Source organism: Caretta caretta, chromosome 9 (genome assembly GCF_965140235.1).
Source record: "Caretta caretta isolate rCarCar2 chromosome 9, rCarCar1.hap1, whole genome shotgun sequence".
Classification (NCBI taxonomy): domain Eukaryota; kingdom Metazoa; phylum Chordata; order Testudines; family Cheloniidae; genus Caretta; species Caretta caretta.
In genome coordinates, this window is record NC_134214.1 from 99,406,533 (window position 1) to 99,421,216 (window position 14,684).

Consider the following 14,684-nt stretch of genomic DNA (forward strand, 5'->3'; position numbering starts at 1 on the left):
GCCTTTTTGGGCCCTTGCCCATCACAAACAAGTCCCTCCAGCACAGCTGCGGTATGTCAGGCAATGATTCTAGTAGCGCTGTATCAGTGCGTGATTGGCAGTGATGCTGCAGTTCCATCAAACCAAATACCCTTTCGCTTCACTATGCCATCTTATCTTCTTCAATTTTTAAAGCAGCATTTAGGAGGCAACAGCTAGGTTGATTTGTTAAGTAAATGGTGCAACTAGAAGAATTTAGCCTGAAATAGATCTATAGGTGAGTGTTTTAAAGGCCTGGAAAGCACCACTTTGATTGATGGTGTGCATTGCAGTTAAGCTCTATTGACAGTGCAGTCACATGCTTTCCCATAGGTTACATCAGTCAGTAAATTCGGGGGCGTCGTGCATAGTGAACACATGTCGTGATCAGGACTGCTGTTCATTCATATTTTAGTTGGTTTGCAATAGTGGCCGCTCATGACCTTTTTGACAGGCGAGGCACAAATTGCAAAATAGTTATTTCCACCCCTGCCCAATGTATAATTAAAAAGCTGTCACCTTCTTGATAATGAAGCCGCAGCAGGGGGACTTGGGAACTAGAGAACCCACTGCCAGTGTTGCTGCCCAGGCCAGCACGGGAGTAGAGCATGAACTGGGCCTGGGCCTCCTCAGTGGCTACTGACGCACACTCAAGGGCACCGCCAAGCGAGGGAGGGGGCTGGGAAGGCACAGGGCACGGGCCCCATTCCTACCCCCTGCAGCTTGGGCTTAACTCCTGCAATCCTGCCGTGGCCTCACTGAGCCGTGGTTCCCTCAGCAACACCCTCAGAGACTCTTGTGCGTGGTCAATTGCCATGGTAACAAGGCAGCTTCTTGAGGCGCTATTCGCTATGCCAGGATTTGAGCCTCACGCAGCGCTACATTCTGCAAACTTTCTGGCGCTGTGTTTCGCTGCCGGAGAGAGTGAGTTGTGACATTTAAATCAAATCACCACGTGTCCTGAGCTCTGTAGACATTTATCAGTTAAATCAAAGAGAACATGCACAATGTCTTTTGTAGCTTTTGGGAATTCGGGGTTGGAATGGACCTCGCTTGCCCGGGCTAACTAGCCACCGCGGTTTGTAGTGAGATTGCGTCTAAAGAACTGTTTCAAAGTAATGTCTTGTCTCCATTAGGGCTGTAGCCACTGATACAGCTGCACTGGTGCTAAGCCCTAGTGTAGATGCGTTGCACTGATGTAACTTGTTTTCACAAGAGCAGCTCACCTCTGTTCCGAGCTGCACACGTGCAAATCACAGTTCACACTAGTGCAGTGGTAACTCCCTTCACTGAAAACAGAGTTAAATCCAGTCATCTGTCAAAGCATTGCACGTACCTGAGAGCACAAGGAGATGGCAAACTAGCTCCTGGATTGCAGAGACAGGATGTGGGCTTATTCCTTAAAAAGACTGTCAGAGTAATGTAAGCGTTTGCAATGTAAAATTCTGCTCTTCCTCTCCCCTTGAAGCAGTTAGCTTGGGTAGAAAATGGGACATTGCCTCTTCACTTTTAAAATTCCCACCAATATTGCACTTTTTTTTTTTTTTTTGCCAGTTTATAGGTGGAGAGGGATAAACTCTTATTTAATTTACAGGGGGAAAAAAAAGAGAGAGAGCCCGAGATCTCACTGAATAGCAGACTTTCTGAGAGAGCAGCAAAGAATGATTTGTTCTCCATGAAAAATGTTTGCATTTGACAGCATTTCACAGGAAGTCTGTCAATGTGATAATTTAATGAGTACGGATTGCTTGCACCACAGCTGTAAAACATGCGTTTACAATGCTGTAAAATGAGAAAGTAATCCTTTGTATTTAGGTTTTGTTTGAGAACAAGTCAATTTCTAACCCAAACGAAAGGTGGTAATTTATTTTCCCGAGCAAACAGTCAAGATTGAAGAGTGGAACCTGCCATTTCTTTTCTCAAGGTTGCAAGGTTAACTCTAGGTTATGTTGTAGTTTGTTAATCAGTGAATAGCTTGTTTCTACAAGAGGCAGGATTAATATCTAACTAGTCCAGTGTCATCAAAGCTGCTCATATGAGCCCCAATGCCTTTAAACCAGCTTATGCTGCCCAAATTTCTAATGTGCAACCAGCACTCTAAATATATATGTAATCAGATACTACGGCATGCCTGGGATTTATTATTTTTGGCTGCAGAGCCCTTTGTTTTGCAGGACTAGCCACTTAATCAGGGATTCACATATCTTAATATATGACATGTGTTGCTTTGATCTTTTTTCTTGTTAATGCCTTTTAATTGTGAGGGAGTCCATTAACTTTACATGGGCAACTTAGCATCCCAAGTATCTGTTGAAATTTCAATAGGTCCCTCAAGGCCATTTTTTTCCAGAGCTGTCATCTTGTTTTGAGATCACTGAGTGTATCCCAAGATGATGATCGTGAGGACTTTTTAGGGAGGTGAAATGACATGGCCATGGTCTTGTGCTACCTATAGACTATGGTACCTGTGTTATCTGCTAGAGACTCAGGCAGTCATTGAGCAATGGGACTGGTTGGTATTTGGAAATTTACTACTTTTAGTGTTGGGATGCTCATTTCCCTTCTTCGCCTTTCTCTTGGCCAAGGGAAGGTTACTATTTGGAAGGTTGCAAATATGCAGACGTTTGTTGCTAACTGTGATTACGTTTCTCATGCTAATGGATATAGCTGGAAACAAAATCTCACAGAGTCTCCCCCAAGTGGAAATCCATGCATGTTTCTAGGGAGCTGAACTGCCACATGCCCTGACAAAACAAGACTTGAAAAAATTCTAAAGAAACCCGGTATCAATTTGGAGTGTGGGGAATAAAATGAGTTTGAGCAGGAGAATAAATAGGCCAAGTTGGTATGAATTCATCACTTAAGTTTTTTTTTTCTGGTTCGGAACAATCCTCTACATGCTCATTTGATTGACAGTTGGAAACATTTAATGGTTTTTAACAAAAGTGTCATTTCAGAATCAAATCCTTTCTGAAGTATTTCTTGATAAATGTTAGCTCTGTGCCCAGTTCAAGCGCATTTGAATATACAACCTATCTGATGGTTTTAAAGGCTCTGAAAAAAATCTGAAGGAAAGGAGGAAGTAAGCTTTCAGAATGATTAAGTGAATTAGAAATTAATATACACCACCAAGCTAATCTCTATAGTATAAACTCAACTGAAAAATCTTCCTAGACAGGAAATGCCAGTCATGGGAACTAAAGTAGAGAGTCCTGCTGATATTGGACAGAGGACATGTCGGGTTTTTGAAATCAATCTCCTCTTCACTGGATCATTTCTCTTGTACTCCTAAGAGGCTACATTATATACAGCTATGTCAACCACCAAGCCCCATGACTTTGCTAATAAGGAACTCAAAGAATGTTTCAGTTTTCCCAGAAAATGTTCTCTGTGTGTTAGTCTTTGTTTGTACTGGAGCACTTTGAAGACTAAAATTTGAACTTCAGCATACTTGATACATTTTAACAGCGTTTAAATTCAAACCGGGCCAAAGGATTTTTTTTTTCTTTTCTCCTTCTAACAACTTTCTGGCTCTAAACATGACTCCTTTGGGGATTAAAACGCAGAGGCGTGTTTTATTAAAAATTATTTATTGAATGTGAGTCACCCAAAAGCATAGGTCAGTATTACAAATATCCAGTGGCGTGTGTTAAAGAATAAGGTTCCTTTTGCTTTTTACATGTAGTATTAAGGGAAACTGGTTGAAGCACACCCAAGAGTTCCAAAGGTATCTAAGGCCTTGTCCACGCTGCAGCTTTCTGGCTCGGGTGTGAAGAAACACCCCTCTGAGCACTTCAAGTTTCAGCACTGTAAAGTGGCAGTGTAGACAGTGCACCAGGGCTGGTAGCTATCGAGCTGTCGAGGTGTGTGGTTTTTTTTTTTTTTTTTATAGCGCTTGGAGAGCTCTCTCCCAGCAGCCACGAGCGACTACACAGCCAGGTTAAAGTGCTGCCGTGGCTAGTGAAGACGTGCCCTTTGATACGGTTTGAGTTTAGGGCAAAAGTCAGTGCAGCCAGAGTCCATCTTGAAGTTAGGATTCAAACTCATGTCCCATATTTAGCTATTTTTAGTAGAGATTTGAGGTTTTCTTCGTCAACTTTGCAAACTCCTTTGCCCATTTGCTTGGGGCGAGTAAAATTATTTTTGGCAGGTGAGTAAAATATCACCGAGTCTTCATTTTACTCAGTTCTCATAGTAAGGAGAGGAAAAGTAGATTTTGGACCCCTATCAAATTATCATAGACTCCATGTAAAATGCAATATTGTCCCATAATGGCCAAAAACAAATAGATTTTCACCCCTCACTCCCCCCAACATATCCTGTTCAGACTTTGGAGGCAAACAACGATGTAACTCTTTGATCAGACCTAATAAATGCCATATTTTCCTTTTCTTAGAACTGTCTCGCCACTTATGCAGGAACAGATTTGCTTTTGGTTGGTCGCAATAGTTGTATGTTGTAATTAGTCCATATGCCATATATACAAATTTTATAGCGTGGAATATTTTTATGTAACTCTTCATCTTAAGTGAAATGGAGGCATCTCCATGCATTCTGAGGTTCGTGTCACTAAGTGTGAGGAGCACCCCTCCACTCAATCCAAGTTAGAATTGGGAAAGAGAACACACGCTGTAAGGCTTACAGCAAATTCTACGTTCTCGGATACCATGGTGCGGAGTTTGGTATGTTAAAAAAAAGAAGAGAATTGAAGCTCTCCGAAGGTTAAATAATGGGTTCAGCAGTACAGGCATCCTGGTATGTCTCACATGCTAAGCCATATCGGGCCTGAACAGGACTTGAATGAGAGGCCCGTACGGAACACCTAGGAAGTGATTATGGTGATTCAGTGGATGATGCACTCTCTTTTGAGTCAGTAGATCTATATGCTGCCTAGAGACGCTGAACTGCGGGAGAGGCTGGCTTTTGGATGAGATGAAACAAAAGGTCCTATCCATTTGCTGTGGTTAAAAATCCCCTGGCACTCTTTGTAAGCGTAGAGGGTGTGGCCTTTAACTCTTATGCCAATTCCAACTTGTGTAAATGCATTATTTTTTGCATTACGGTAGCATGTAAAAGCCACAATCAAAATCTGGGCCTTAAAGAGCTTACAACCTCAGAATCAGTAGGCAATGAAAGAGCCCCAAATGAATTTAGTTTAAGAAAACCTTACTTAAAGAATCTCATTATTTTTGCAGCCTGACTTGTGATTTATTTATTTTTTAAAAATTTGGGGTTAGCAATACTGAAATGTAAGAACCAGTTATTATGGACATCCATTTTATGTGTGTGTGTGTACACGCTTCATGATGATCCATGTTTCAAAACAACTTTTTAAAGGAAACTTTTTCCAGTTTGCTGGCTTTTTCTCTTGCTATTCAGTTATGCATAGAAAGGGATTTCAGTCATCCATGGCTTGGGATCTGTCCTTTTCATTTATCAGATATGAACAAAAAATAAGAGTACCTCTAAAGGAGAACTTCCAGCACTTAAGTGATGTTCCAGTGAGAGCTCTTAGCTTTCAATTTAATTTGTGTTACTGTCATTGTTGAATTATTGAAGGAAATATTTGAAAAGCTTGTATAACTGTGAAAACGATTAACCTGAAATTGTTTACTATGTTTTCATTTATCTTTTTTCCAGAATTCTTCAAAGAATTGCTTGAAAATGCAGAGAAATCCTTGAATGACATGTTTTTGCGGACATATGGTCGTTTATACATGCAAAACTCTGAACTTTTTAAGGATCTCTTCATAGAGCTGAAGCGCTACTATGTGGGTGGAAATGTAAACCTGGAAGAGATGCTCAATGACTTCTGGGCGCGTCTCCTGGAACGTATGTTTCGGTTAGTGAACCCACAGTACCATTTCACCGACGAATACCTCGAATGCGTGAGCAAGTACACAGAGCAGTTGAAGCCATTTGGAGACGTACCGCGGAAACTAAAACTACAAGTGACACGAGCGTTTGTGGCTGCCCGCACTTTTGCCCAAGGCCTGGCAGTGGCAAGAGATGTCGTTACCAAAGTGACTGCGGTAAGCTAAGTTTGATACTTACTCTCCTACCAGGTGGAGCCTGGTTGGCAGGTGTTGGAGTGACATTGCTCACAATGGTCCCAGTTCGGCAAAGCACTTGGGCATGAACTTGAAGTTAAGCCCATGCTTAACTACTTTGCTAGCTCAGGTCCTACATGTCTGGAAATGGAAGGCAGAGGCTGAATGAGTCTGAGTTGAATGGTGTCATTTTATAGGGATATTGGCTGCATGGTAGTAGAGTGTCTGTTGCCTGGTAATTCAAATTCAAATATCTGATGTTATCCAGTCAGCTTCTTGTATTCCCTTTGAACCCCTGACTTCGATTCCATTTAACAGGCACAAGTGGCAATTAAAATGACTGCTTGAAACAAAATTATTTGTATAATAAGATTTCCGAAATACCACTCCTTACATTACTCTGAAGCCTAAAATGTCTGTTGAGTTAGTATGAAGTGATCAAAACTGCTACCAGCATGGCTGAGAACTCTCTTTTTTTTGTTTAAATTATCCTCAGGTTTAGTTGTCACTGGGTTTTGCGGTCTGTTCCAGTTCAACTTTTAAGATTTCAGCCGTTTTAAGCATTTTTACACACATGACTTCACTGTGTGAAAGTCGGGCTTTCGCTACTAGCAATTTATATTGTGATAGCACCTAAGAGTCCTGGTGATGGGCCAGGACCCAACTATGGTAGATGCTGTGCAAACAATGTATATGTTACTTTGAACTCCTCGAGTACAATCTCTGAAGGAATTCAACAAATCTCTTATTTGAATATCTTATATAAGAATTTTAAAATTAGATTTGTGCATTACTTTCAAACGTTAAATGAAAACAGTTCAATGATTGGTTTCAGAGTAACAGCCATGTTAGTCTGTATTTGCAAAAAGAAAAGGAGTACTTGTGGCTCCTTAGAGACTAACCAATTTATTTGAGCATGAGCTTTCGTGAGCTACAGCTCACTTCATCGGATGCATACTGTGGAAAGCGTAGAAGATCTTTTTATACACACAAAGCATGAAAAAATACCTCCCCTCACCCCACTCTCCTGCTGGTAATAGCTTATCTAAAGTGATCACTCTCCTTACGATGTGTATGATAATCAAGTTGGGTGATTACTTCCATCGCCTTACATAAAACACTTTGGAGTGCTTTTTTATTGAATCTGACTTGTTAGAGGAACCTCGTAAGGCGAGCGTGTATAACAACAAATACCAGTGATTTCAAATGAAATGTAAATTTTTTCCCAGAGACTGGAAAATCTAATATCAACTCTTAATCACACAGTGGAATTCTCTTCCCATCTACTTTTTTACAAAGTGCCTGCTAAACCAGACTGAAAGCTATTTGAGATACAAATCAAGGTAGACAAGTTTGAATCACGCTACAAGTGACAGAAATTTTTAAAAGCCTCTTGAAATATCCTGTAGACTTGCTTAAAAGTGCAAATATTATATTGGCTGCAATACAAATCATATTCTGTAAGGGAAGTGATCATTCAAATCGCTTTTACTTAGAAGGACAATATTAAGATATAGCAACCCTAGAATTTGCTTCTAAACTCCTTTTTCTTAAGCAAAAACCAAACAACGGAAACTCCCTTAAATATATTCCACCCTTTGATAAACCTGTGTGTGTGTGAGAGAGAGGAAAAAATGCTAGTAAGGGAACATCTTGTTTTCCAAGTTTCAGAGGGCGGTTATAAATAAATTACACAGTTTTACTTATTTGGACAGCTTGAAAGTGTCTGTTTTTACAACAAGGTTGATACTATATATAAATTTCCCCAGGGCATACTCCTTTTCTTTCATGGACTTGGTACTTTGCTGTACATAACTACAATATGGAGACACTTCTCAGTTGATGATAAATTACATTCGTTCATTTATTTGAGTCCATGTAGGAAAGTACTATTCAAGGCCTCCCATAACTTCAAATGGAAAGTCCAAGGATTGAATGGGAGCGGGAGACTGAGGTTCTTTCTCTACTCCAGATCAAGAGTAAGGGATGTTGACCAGGTAGGATGGGGGAAGCTTACAAGTCTGCTGAGTGTGCTGTGTTGGCCAAGGGCTTAAGTTTCAATTGCTTTCATTCTGGCATCTTTCAGTGTCACTAAATTTACTCTGAATATTATTTAGGTATGGGGGAAATGATGGAGAGCAATTTCCATGTTGTATAGTGAAGACTATTGGCATTATAGTCTATGAGCTAACCAGTGTGGTATATCTGGGTAAGGAGTTCAGGATCACACCCTGACTTGATAGACAGTGAATGTGTCTGAGTGAGAGATGTTGTTTACCTTTTATATTCTATCTGATCAGAATTGATTGGAATGTCTTGTGACTCAACACCGTGTAACCACGGCTACAGTTTCTGCATCTGTTGTGAATCAAACTCATGAACTCAAGGTGGCAGCATGAATTTTTGCCTTTGAAGCTCCTTGAGTATAGAATTGCACTGAATTCTAGAATTAATTGCTTGAGTTTACAAGGTTAAGCAGGAAAATATTCAGCTGCAAAAATAGTTCTCTCCAGAGAATCACCGTTGGGTTACGTTTTAGAATTTCCCATTGTAAATTTTACAGCAGATTTCCTTTCATAACCAATGATAGCAGCCCATGCTGATGAATGCCTTACAGTTGAATTCCAAAGTTGTATAGTTACTTGTAGCGATTCAAGGTGTAATACCTTTCTATACTATTTTGGTTTTTTTCAGCGGAAACATAACTTGTTTCTGCAATATGTGGTAGAAAACTATGAAATAAAATATTTTTGAGAAATGTTTTCACAACACTTGGTGGGTTTTTGTTTTTGTTTTCCACATTATTTATAGATTAATTCGACATTACTGGGCTCTATATAATTGCTCCATTAACTTTTGTTGTTTGCCTCGTGTTTTACTAACTCAAGAGAAGATGGGGCATTTGTTCATAATGTAAATTAACTTGATACCTGAGGGTTAAATCTCTTCTATTTTTGCTGAACAAAAACGGCCAGAGTAGTGAAAATTAATACAGTCTTTATGCTCTTTTTGTGTAACCAATACATTGGAAAAATGTTTTGCTGAGAATTCTCCAAATGAGAGAAAATCACCATTGTGAAGTCCAGCTGTTTTCGCTGCCACATAGTGCTGTAGATGAGAGCAGAGAGACCTTTACTGGACTGTGGACTGGATTACTTTTTAAATACTCTATATATTTTCACATCTTTTCTAAGGAAGAAACATGAATTTGGAATGTGATTGTCTTGGGTGGGGAGGGAAAAAGAGGTAACATTGGAAGGGGCCAAATACATTAATTTTTGAAGCCAAAATGCTACAAATAAAGAAAATTAGTGAAAACTTTTTTTCCTGAACCGAATGCCTTGAAAAGCCATGTACTGCTGTTCTACTATAGCTATGATAGTGACGATGTCCATTTTCACAGGAGCATGTTTCATTCCTTTATGTTACATGTGCAATTTAAAGAGAGAAACTATAAAATCTCCAAACCGTATGTAGGAAATTCAGCTGATACTTCCCCTAGAGTCAGAGGGCGTCGCTGCTGAGGATTTTATCCTCTGGGCCCAAAGTACAAAATTCCCTAAATAGGCTCTGAATAATAGCAAGACAGAATATTAGCTGAGGAAAAAAGCCATCTGTAGGCGTAGGCAGCTGTTTTACTCTGCGGTTGATTTTTACCAGTTTAGCTATTAACAATTATAAAATTAGGCTTCTGATCTTTTGATCATCTCTTGAAGACTGGAATGTTCCTCTCTATCCTCATTCCCCTTTAGCAGCTGAGGGAGGAAAATCTGGCCATCGTGCAATTACTTGGCTATTATTGAGCCGGTTATTATTGAGCCTTTGACAAGCATTGAAATCAACAGGGTTAAATTGCTGCCAAACACTGACATTTCCTGCCTTAACCATGACAGCTTTTCTGTTTTTTTTGTTTTTTTTAAGGGGAGAGCGGGAAAAATATAAGCCAGAGCAGTGGGTGACTAAGGAGGACTAGAACTTGATATTTTGCAATTCATAAACTTAAGAAATGTTCCCTTAATTAATAACACATGGTACATACACACTCAGTGTCGCACTAAACGTCTTTCTATTATCCCACTCTTCTTGGCATGGTTCGTGATAGTTTGCTTATTTACCAGTTTGCTTGTGCAACGTTACCTTCAAAGGCAAAGTGCACCGAGGGATTTTAACACTTCACCAGTGGTTACATGCGCTGTGCAAATGAACAGATAGATAGTTAGCCAGAGAGAATTCAGTGACTGTGGTTTGAGTTCACGCTGGCATGATGAGGGATCAGTTTAACCCACAGACTGAAAAACAAAAAATGGTTTTAGAGCCTGAGAGTCAGAAATGAGGGTGTATTAGAGACCCGAGGATAAAACTGAATGAGCTGTTGGTACCAAAATCATCATTTGCAGAGCGTTGAAGAGCTGAATTCCCCATGGAGCTACACTGTGAGGTTTTAAAGTTGCTCTGTTGTCTCACAAATAGGGACACTACAGCTGTGTGGCGTTCAGAAATATAATGTAAACTTTAAACAAAACTGAAGAGTTTAAAAGAACTGATGTGTTGGATATGTCGTAATTCCTTTTAAAGGATACTTGAGTGATACCCTTGCATACGTTTCATCCAAGCTATCCGATAAACTTATCATCCTCTGCATTACTTTTTTAACAATGAATTCAAAATGAGTTAGGAAGTTGCTTCAATAAAGACATGGTATCCTGAGGCAGGTTTGTGAATTATAGTATCTCTTCTTTATATTGTACCTGTGGAAAAAATGTTTTTCTCCTTACTTGGTAATCACAGAAGCAATTTAGCAATTTGCTAGTTTGGCTTCTCAGTATTTGTTTTACAAGAGAAATGGCTGATCAAATGTTGTACCTTAGTGTCTTTTATCTGAATGTTCAGACGCAGTAAACTGTATTTTTCTGAGCGGTGCGACTGCAACCCTCTGAAAATTTTCATTGATATATCAGTTTTTCAGCATTTGCCTGCCACCATGGTATTCGACCTTTCCAATGCTTGTGGTGAATTATGAAAACAGAATACGTGCTCATATAACGTTTCAGCTGCAAATGTACGTGCTCTTGGAGCAGCAAGAGTTATATGTCAATTAAAGCAATTTTGTTGCTTGAAACTGGCTTATTCAGCCCTTAGGAAATCCTGTCTGTTTTATTTTAAAAACATAGCCGTTTGAATTTGTAGGTAGAGAACTTTAGGTCAAAATTTTACACCAGAAATTGCATTAGAATTTGAAGTCCAGATGCGATATATGGAAGGGGCGCAGTGTTTCTTTAAATGACATGCCTACCTTGTGACATCAGCTGATATGTTCAAGGAAATATAAGTGAAGAAGAAACTCCCATAATGCTTTGTTGGCGGAATGGCTTTGTAACTTGCAACAATAACATTAATGAAGTGTATAGGAGGAGGGTGGAGTAAATTTTCTTTAAAACATCTATCTAAAATAGTTGTTAAAGTGCTAGCCGTTTGCATTGTAGACAGCCTGCTGGATTCTTTCTCCAAATTCCTCTGTCACAAACTGCATGGTTGACAATGAGGTATCCGTTAACTAGGAGGTTACTTGCTACACTTGGAGAGACAGCTGCTCCTTTGACCTCCCTAGACGCAGAGTTTGGAATGAATATGGCGCCAAAGAGCCATTTTGCTGGCGGTACTTTCCCCCTCTCCCTCCTGACAGCTGAAGGTGGGCCAGGTATTGACACATGAAAGGAGGATGGGAAAAGGCAGAAATAAAAGTGCTGCTAAAGGCGACCGTATTTCCCACTTTGTGAGGCTGAATGTGCTCAAAAGGTGCTGAGTAAATAGGAACTGAACAGTCGTATCTTCCTCTGTGCAGCTCTCCCAGTAACTTTGGTTGGGATTCTGCTGTGGATTATGGGGAGTATGTCCAAAGCTTATTCTCCCCAGATGAGTCTGACAGATGACTTGACAGACAGAATCATACACTGGCCATTGAGATCTCTGAGCAAACTTTCATCGTTAAATCACAATGGAAATTAAATGGTCTGGCCTTGTCACTTGGCTGCTTAGAGGAGACTAGCAAAAGCTGATACTTCGTGGGCAACTGAGCTCCAGAAAACCCAGCTGAAGGGACTGGAAGAAATCTGCCAGTGTTGTGAAGGGCAGGGTCTCAATGCAAGGTCATTGTCATGTCATCCATGGAGCAAGTTGCAAGCAACAAAGCGAAATGGAGGGCAGCCGTGCACGAGGCATTGTATCTTGTGTGCCAAGGGCAAACATCAATGTAGAAAACAATACCAAGCAGGACTCCACATCAAAGACGACCCTGACTGGTCCTGCCAAGAATGTGGTCGCATCTGTGCCTCTTGTACCAGCCCTATTGACCATCTGAGGGACCATGCAAGGCATAACTTTCAAAGTATGTTGTAGCAGTAGTCATTGCGGATTTAATAGGCTACACGTGAGTCTGCGTGTACGTGGCTTGCTTTAGTTTGCGCTTTTATGTTTGTACTGAGGATATTTTGCAGACCAGGTTTTCTCTTTCCAATGGGCAAACGGGAGGCAAATGTTAAGCTTTGTCCCTAAAGCAGAATTATATTTGAAAGCACTAATTGCTCATGATGAAATTAAAAGGGAAGATTGTCTAGTCATTGTAATTAGAAGCGGGGAAGTATTTATTTAAAAGAATGCTTTGCTGTTGTCGAAGAAAACATCATTCAGAACAGCGACGTTCTATTTTAGTGGTGCAAGAAGTAGGGGTTGGCTTTCCTTATAGGTTTGCAAAAGCATTAATGGAATAACTTCATCTCGGTAGAGAGATTCCCTTTTCTAGCCGTTCAGAAGCATTTGCTGAAATGGCATCTGCTTCGTATTCTGAATCTGAGTTATGAGCGCTGATCTGCTTTCACATGGATTCTCGGGTTCCGTCAGTAGTTGCCAGAAATTAAAGCGGGGAGTGGAGGGGATGCACACTATCAAATTTTCTAGCCTCACTTGCTCACATCACATGATTACCATTAAACACAAAATACCTTGGCTTGACTTTATAGTTTTATGTGAGGCAGGCTAAGACGATGGAGGCATATCAAGCTAACTGTCTATTAAGGTAGCGTGTTACTTTACATAGGATGAAATAATACTAAACTAGGTGGGTAGAACAAATAATGTGTTGAATCTCAGGGGTTCTGCTATTTCTCTCTGTCAGTTTGACATCTGCCTGCATAGAAAATAGAAACCTATAGGTAGGGAATTGAGCCTGATGTGCAGTATTGAACTGTCATGTACATGTTGGTGAGTGTAACTTAAAAAAAGAAAAAGGATGAAGTGAGCAGTAGCTCATGAAAGCTTATGCGCAAATAAATTTATTAGTCTCTAAGGTGCCACAAGTACTCCTTTTCTTTTTGTACTAACAGGGGCAGTAGTGTTAGTTAAATAGTGCAAAGGAAGGTTCAGTTCCAAAATACTTTTACTGGAATGTGTTTTTTGTTTTTTTTTAAATGAAAACATCTCAATCTTCTCTTTCGTAATGGATTTAACTTTGGGACCGACTTTTGACAGGACAGTGGCACTATATGCTACACACTGGGATAAGGAAAAATTGTAAAAGTGAAACCACATTCCTGTCTACAAAATGAAGAACATCTTATTTTTTGCCTGCTTGCATAAGTAATGGCTGTTGGATTCTACTTTAGACAACATGGGTTTGGAGTTTGTATAACTTAATTTCATGATTTTTTTTTAAAAACAAAACAGCTATTCATTTTGTAGAGAAAGGTGTTTCACTTTCCCAACCCTTGTCTCCGAGTAGTTCGTAATTTAATGGGAGACCAAATTTAGTTTTTGTAAAAGAGCTGGTTGAGGAACCCTGAAGATTAAGTGAAATGTTTTCATTGGATTTATTTTAAAATGTTTGATTTTAAATGTTCTCCTGCAGTATCTGCCCCCAGAATGGCAGCTCTGTGAGAAGCAATCGAAGACTAAACTGACAAATCTATTCTTCCTGCACAGGTTTAAATGAAATCCAAAAAGAAAACAATCCTCATTATTGTGGAAAGGTTTTTAACATCCTGTCATTTTTATAAAATGAGGTGTTAATAACAGATAAGAGAATTTGTTAAAAACCTGCTTCATATTACGCTGTCTTTTTAAACTTTCTTACAGATTTGTATAGGGTCAGATTCTTCCACTCTTACTCGCTATTGAATAGTATCTTACTCTGCAAATAGTTGCATTGTGACTACTTGCTGAGTAAGGTGCGGTTCAGTGTGACTAACAGAGTGGAGTGATTTAAATTGTTGACTTAAATCAGACTGAAGTTGTCTAAATCCAATATGAAAATTTGTGCAATTAAAATTTTAGATTAGAATTTATAATGAACTGAATTATAAATGTGGTTTGGTTTTTTAAAATGCTACAATGGGTAGGGTGTCTTATGAATTTTACAAAACTGCTATCGGTAAAAAACAAAATATTGAAAAATAGGGTCTGAATCCTGCAAACACTTAATCAGATTATGTGAGTAAAGTGACCTACTTGATTGATTCTAGGGGGATTACTTGTGTTAAAGTGACGCCTATGCATAAGTGTTTGCAACATCAGGACTAGAACTGTACCTTTATTGTGACGAAGGTCAATACAAAAGTGATGACG

The 14,684-nt window shown here is 39.6% G+C and overlaps 1 protein-coding gene across 1 annotated transcript in view; it reads left to right on the forward strand.

Moving 5' to 3' along the window:
• Window positions 1-14,684, forward strand: part of GPC4 (glypican 4) — a 112,718-nt gene that overhangs the window by 73,775 nt on the left and 24,259 nt on the right. Inside the window, exon 3 of the mRNA XM_048863255.2 lies at window positions 5,659-6,050. Within this exon, the coding sequence (XP_048719212.1) occupies window positions 5,659-6,050 (392 nt within the window). The remainder of the gene's footprint in view (window positions 1-5,658; window positions 6,051-14,684) is intronic.